General features: G+C 39.0%; 1 protein-coding gene across 1 annotated transcript; it reads left to right on the top strand.

Annotated features, from left to right (window-relative positions):
* Positions 1 to 1,924: 1,924 nt before the first annotated feature.
* On the top strand, positions 1,925 to 4,448 carry LOC116174393 (protein disulfide-isomerase-like). The gene is made up of 4 exons (XM_031492309.1): positions 1,925 to 2,071; positions 2,143 to 2,340; positions 2,387 to 2,658; positions 2,707 to 4,448. Exons 1-4 carry the CDS (start codon positions 1,927 to 1,929, stop codon positions 3,532 to 3,534), a joined length of 1,443 nt encoding a protein of 480 aa, XP_031348169.1. The 5' UTR covers positions 1,925 to 1,926; the 3' UTR covers positions 3,535 to 4,448.
* The last annotated feature ends 2,138 nt before the right edge of the window (positions 4,449 to 6,586 follow it).

Genomic DNA, 6,586 nt, shown 5'->3' with positions numbered 1-6,586 from the left:
TATGCAGATAAAAGTACTGAACGTTCAACGTCCGCGTATTCCGCCTAGTTTTCAAAATTCAAAGATAACCTTGCACCAATTGGAGGCAGTCATTCCTTCATCTCCATAAGGATATTCTCAAGGAGGTATTGTCAATTTCCATTTGTATAAAATAAAAAAATGTACGTGGAAAATATAGTTGTTTAAGATTAAAGTATACCTATAATATGGCATTCATGTGGGGCTACCGCGTTCAGCGAGACAATGTTCCACTGTTTGAAGGTGTCATATTAGCACTGCACGCAATAATTAGGTTCACCCATATCAGAAAACAAATTGCGGTCTCTGGTCAAGGTAAACAAAATTTACACCTGGTTTAAGAAACAAGCTTAGGAACTCGTTAAGTACACGTTTATTTATTGCCGGTGGTGAAACTGCCATTTAGCTGCTAGTTCGTGGCGACAATTTATTTTTTGGGAAAAAACAGATACGGCAGCTGTTATAATTATAAAATAAATAACTCATAATCACATATGCAAGTCAAATCTAAATTTATAAAAAATAAAATATTAAAATTTGAGTTCGATCGACGCATACAAATGACAGTAGATATCATCTTGGAACATTTCGAACTCATGTTCACCACTGACTTTTACCGGATTAATTAATTATATAAATTCGTCGCACGGCTTATGTGAACATAATCTTTTTAACACAAATTAGGCAATGGTAATATTTGCGTTATTTATAGATGAGTGCACGTTTTAACGGATTCGGATCTGACTTTGTAGTGTAAATGATGATATTAGAGATCCCGTAGAGAAAATGCTGGAAATTATTATGGTTGTATAACAAGTTTCGAATTCATTCGTTCGTTAACTAAAGGTCGATTTAGTTCGACATTTAGTTTCTGGAAACAACCTCAAAGCCTATTTCAAAAGACCATCCAATTTTTATATCTCTTTTCCGTAGCATTGCCACTTGAAAATTTTCTGAATTATGAGCATCACATTCACTACCAAATGTTATCAAGTTATTTTATTATTATTATTATAAAAAAACATTTTATCGAATCCGATACAAATTCATTGGATTCAGTAACATTTTTAGAACTGTAGTTTAAAGGCATCAGGTGGGCGTAAACAACATTACTGTAAACAAAAACTGGATGCAAGCGAAATTCACTTCAATTAACATTCATTGACGTAAGCGATACGACCTAGAATCGCTTAAAATTCAAAGCATTAAATTATTTTGTAACTATTGTTACAAAGCGTTAGGAAAGTTTGAAGCAGACTCGATGGAGGGCGGCTGTGATGGAAATGTAAAATAATGACTTCAAAGAGGTGTGAAGCTGACTCCAAATGAGATGGTTCAAAATAACTACGAAGGGGGTTGAAGCGAATGCAGAAGGCGTGAAGAAAGCGTGATGGGGGTTTGACCGAGGAAGATGTGAAGGTCCTGAAAAAGACTGGCGAGGAAAGTTTGAAGGAGGCGTGAGTGATACGTAAAGGAGACATAAAGGAGAATAAGGAAGAAAAAATGACGAGACGGTAAAGAAGATCGAAGTAAATTTTTATAAATTATGCAAATACATAAGTTTCATAATTACATAATATAATACACTTGGCTCAACAAGATGATATAAGGTACCATAAACCGAAAACCCATATTCGAGTTTGGCGGAGTGCCCTATCTGCTATCACTTATTGGCTTCAATCGCCGACTCTTTATTGGAGTTACTCAAGAATAGCCGATAATGAGTCATTTTGTGACATGGTGATACAAAACAAACTTACGCTCATAAAATTAAACAGATAACCATTATTTCGGTTCCGAGCACCAATCATACCAACACACGATTATGTAGGTACTCGATAAGATTTCCGTGTATAACAACAAAAATCGATGAAACATTGATTTCCAGTTCTCCATTCCGTATTGATAATGAAGATATTGTACGCAGTCGTACTTTTAACCCTTAGCGCGTTAAATCAAGGTCAAGAACTTGAAGATAATGGGATTGTGATCCTAACAGAGAAAACTTTTACTGAATTCATTAAGAGCAAAGACAACGTTCTTGTAAAATTTTGTAAGTATCAGACTAATTTCTTTAGCATGAGGTAAATTTGCAAGAGCATTGTTGAGTATCTCTCCTTTCAGATGCACCAGACTGTAAAGTTTGTAAATCATTCGATCCGGAATACACCAAGATAGCAAAAAAACTAATTCAAACGGGTTCGTCGATTGCGTTAGCAAAAGTCAACGCAGTTGAAGAAACCACTCTTAGCAACGATCACACAGTGACTGGATATCCAACACTGAAGCTATTCAAAAACGGGGTACCCATAAAATATTTAGGTATGGTAAGGTTTTTTATTGCGATTACTGCACGATCTTTCTGTAGGCGGACGAACAGCTGAAGAAGTTGTTACGTGGCTCAACAAACATACTGGACCACTCGCACATATTCTTAAGGAAATCGAAGAAGCCAAAGCGCTAATTGCAGAAAGTCAAGTGATTACAGTAGGTTTCTTCAAAGATCAATCTTCGGAAGCTGCCCAAGTGTTCCTGCAGGTTGCTGCCACTGACGACAAAATTCCTTTTGGAATAACATCCGAGGAGCGCATATTCGAACACTTCTCTGCGAAAGATGGCGACATTTTCATGTTTAAAAAGGTGTGTACATATCGGCCAAGCTCAATGAGAAATTAACCGTAATTTCAGTACGATGACAAGCTGGTGCAGTTCAAAAACGAGTTGAATGAGAAGAATCTCCGGTCCTTTTTAAAGGAAGCTTCACGGCCACTGTTAATCGAATTTAACATACACGTAGTCCAGATGCTAATGGTGGGAGATGTACAAGACTTCCTGGTCTTATTTTTAAGCAACGTGGACGAAAACCCGTCCGGAATCGTGGAAGAGGCGAGATCTGTAGCAAAAAAGTTTAAGGAAAAAATGCTGTTCATTACTGCCGATCCGACTCTGAAGGAAAATCAGTTGATATTGCAATTTATGAAAGTGAAAGAACACGAATTGCCTGCCATGCGTATAGGTAAAAATCTAACCGACCTAAAGGTGTTCCAACCGAAAACTAGCGAAATTACGGCTGAGACCATCGAAAGATTTGTGAGGGATTATTTTGACGGGCACCTTGCCAGTGAGAGTTTGCCTGACGACTGGAATAAAGGTCCCGTTTATACGCTCGTCGCGAGTAATTTTGATGAGGTCGTCTTTGATGCTGACAAACATGTTTTGGTTGAATTTTACGCACCGTGGTGTAAGGCGTGTATAGATATAGCACCAATTTACGAAAAAGTAGGCAAATACTTTAAACGCAATGATAAGGTCATCATTGCTAAAATGGACGCGACCGCCAACAGCCTGGAACATACTGTTGTTGAGCGGTATCCAACAATTAAACTATACCCTAAAGGAGGAAACGAAGTTTTGGAGTATGAAGCCAGAGTAACGTTCAAAGATTTAATTAAGTTTGTGCAACAGGGCGACCCGGAGATTACAGGATATGATAGCGACGATAAGGATGAGTTGTAAAGTTGCGACTTTAGTAAACAATAGATAGGAGTTTTCGCATCTTTTAATATTAGGAACCTACTGACTTTAAGAATGTTGTGATTTTTCAACACATTTGCCTCAAGATTAGGCCTCTTGGAGCTTACGCTTGGACTCCCATACTCGTCCCTTCTACTTTAATGCAATAACAGGAATGCGTGTAGAAAATGCATGAATTAGAACAAGAGTACTTTTCCTAAAGCCTTTAGTGGAGTGGAAGAAGGGGATGCGAAGTTTACGTTCCACGTCGTGATGGTATTTCCCAAATATCTACTGATCGTTAGATCACCTTCACCTTAGGGAAAACCGCCTCTCGTTCAAATTCCTGAGTGAAGTCAAATTCTTGCGTGGGTTGATGTGTCCTCAATACGAAGATAGACCGGCACTACCTGAGAAAAAATAACGAAGTTGCATTTCAGACTTCAACACTGTTAAAATCTAAGACAGCTATGGAATAGCAAGGCGATCCTTTCAATGAATCGTGGAGGCATCATGTTATCCTCTTAGGGGGCTACGTTTTAACCCCAAAATGGTGCATTAGATTAGAAAATGCTCTGTTGAGGTGGCAAGCTCCTTCAAAAACCCCTGTTCTTAATCAGGGTGATAGTACAGTGTGTAGTTTCAAGAATGAGGGCCATCGGTACTTGCCCTTTTGAACAAACGGGATACTTTTACGCGTTATCTGGCCATGATCCAGGACATGAATTGAGTGAAAAGAATGAAATGGAGCTGAAATTCGCCTAGTTTCAACAGGATGGGGCTACAGCCCACACATATAGGCTTTACGTAACATTTTTTCAAATCTGCGGACTAAATCAACATGTTTTGTCATCCATTTGACTTGTCAACCCTCCTGAAGGGTTTGAAACTAAATGTATTGCGAAAAGTGACAACAATGAAACGTTAAATACATTTTTTTAATATAATGATTTGACTATATCCTTATTTTTGCACTATATCTCATAGTGTAATGATCGTTTTCCATATACACATATTGTTTTGGATTTTGGAAGTAAATAGTTGGCTTTCTGCACAAGATATTAATATTAAATTGGCATATACCACAGCAATCGTAACATTACGAGGTATTGTGGTAATGGAGTATATAATTTAGCACTTCTAGACTTCTGAATTGATTTTTCTATAAAGTAAAGAATTAAAAGATTTTGTCATGTTAAAGATATGACGGGTTATGATGATTTAAATAATAATAATTAATGGTAGCCGCAATGCGAAATGCTTGTTGTGCTTATAGTCAAGTCATGCACATTCGACATGCTCCGCATAGCTGCAAGTATTTCAATAATAAAACTTGTGTGCAAATTATTACGTTTTTAAATCAAATTTATTTGCTGGTAAATGAAAAAAAATTGCCTTGCAGTACGGCCCGCGGTAAAATTTTACCTTTATAGGTCAATAGCCAGCGACCATCATTCACAGTATACGCGCAAACAAACTATGTACTGGTCCTATCAAAACATTCAATTTTAATCATATGATATGCCAAATTCTAAAAGCAGTTTTGGAATAACCTAGTAAATGTAACTGCATTTATTAGGATATTCTAAAACTGCTTTTGGAATTTGTCATATTAGTATGGCTAAAACTTTCTCCGCCTCTTTGATGTGGTTGGACCCTCATCGTGCTCTACCACATCATCCCCTGGATCATCTTCCATTTCCTCCATCAGTTCATTGCAAAGGTCCTCTTCATCTTCCTCCAAGGATGGGTGGTAAATGCTTCTTCCTCAAGAGAAGCGTTGGAACACGCTTTGCCTTTACCATTCGGGCTGATTGTGTAACATTTAAGTCCTATCTTTCGATAGGTGCACCGCGGCTTGCACCCCAATTGCAAGAGATGGAGTGAAGTACCTCGGTGAGGGCAAGTTCTTTTGAGGTGGATATTGGCACAAAGCCAGCCCGTGTTGTTTTCCACCCTTAATCTAGGTGGTCTTTTTCCTTTTCACACCACGCGTGTACCTGATGGTACGCGCAGAGGGAGTGTTTCCTTACTGCTGCTGAGGTAGAATGGAGGAATGAGAGGCTGTGCTTCTGCCAGAGTACACTCCAACCAATAACTTTACCTCTACACTGACCACTTCATCCTGGGATGCATCAGGGTTTTGACAGTTTTAGACAGCATCCTGCCACTCTGTCTTTTCTGTTGAAAAAATGTCGATGAGTGTCTGATTGATGGCTTCTTATTTTCTCTGGCCACAGATTCGGCTGACGCAACTCGAATTGGCCCTGCTCTGCCCCTCACTTCTTCAGATACAGTTAACAGCGACAGAGGAGAGGTCCTTCAGCAGGAGGTGTTTTTTCTCTATCTCTAGTTTGCTCTGTTCAATCATTGACGCGATTCCTGATTCCTCGATTGTAATACACTACTTATTCCTGTTGTGACCGTCATGATGACACAAAGTCAATCTTGATCACATCACTTTCAAATCAACGCGAATCGCGATTAGGAGTTCGAATTCGTGAAAATTTGACAGGCGCATTCGAACCCAAAACTTCAACGGAGAAGGGCCCAGCTTTCGTGCTCGAGATATAGGAGGGGATGGGAGTTATTTATTATAACCTAAAATCAGATGGAAGTCTGAAAATTTCGTTTTTTCGGTACCAAAAGGTATGTTCCCCTGGAGGGCCACACATTAAAGTGCGTTATACGGGCAACATGGGATTAAAACACATATCTTATTCCTTTGCTATATAATATTCGACTTCCGAGAGAGATTCGCCGGGTCTCATTTTTTAAAGAGTCGATTTGAACTGACCAACACCCGAGCCCAAATAGCCAAAATTCGAGAGGCTATACTTTAGAAGGTACACGAATCCCGCCCAGTGTAAGGGCGTTAAGTGAAAAATGACGTTATCCATTTCACACCTGCTCCTCTCTCATTCAGCACCTCACTCCTACTGCTCCCTGTCATTTCCACCTCCGTAGAGTTCCATGTGTTATATGTCTTCTTCCTCTCCCCATATTCTACATTTCTTCTTCGTGTCCCCATTTTTCCTTCTCTCTTCACTTCCGC

Source organism: Photinus pyralis, unplaced genomic scaffold (genome assembly GCF_008802855.1).
Source record: "Photinus pyralis isolate 1611_PpyrPB1 unplaced genomic scaffold, Ppyr1.3 Ppyr1.4_LG6, whole genome shotgun sequence".
NCBI lineage: Eukaryota > Metazoa > Arthropoda > Insecta > Coleoptera > Lampyridae > Photinus > Photinus pyralis.
The sequence above is the reverse complement of the archived record's forward strand: the minus strand, read 5'-3'. Positions and strand labels throughout refer to the sequence as shown.

What these genes read in the sequence shown, in the direction of transcription:
- LOC116174393 (XM_031492309.1), top strand. Translation starts at nt 1,927, where the DNA reads ATGAAGATATTGTACGCAGTCGTACTTTTAACCCTTAGCGCGTTAAAT. An exon ending in CAACGTTCTTGTAAAATTTT is followed by an intron (nt 2,072 to 2,142) that starts GTAAGTATCAGA and finishes CTCTCCTTTCAG; the next exon opens with ATGCACCAGACTGTAAAGTT. An exon ending in ACATTTTCATGTTTAAAAAG is followed by an intron (nt 2,659 to 2,706) that starts GTGTGTACATAT and finishes CCGTAATTTCAG; the next exon opens with TACGATGACAAGCTGGTGCA.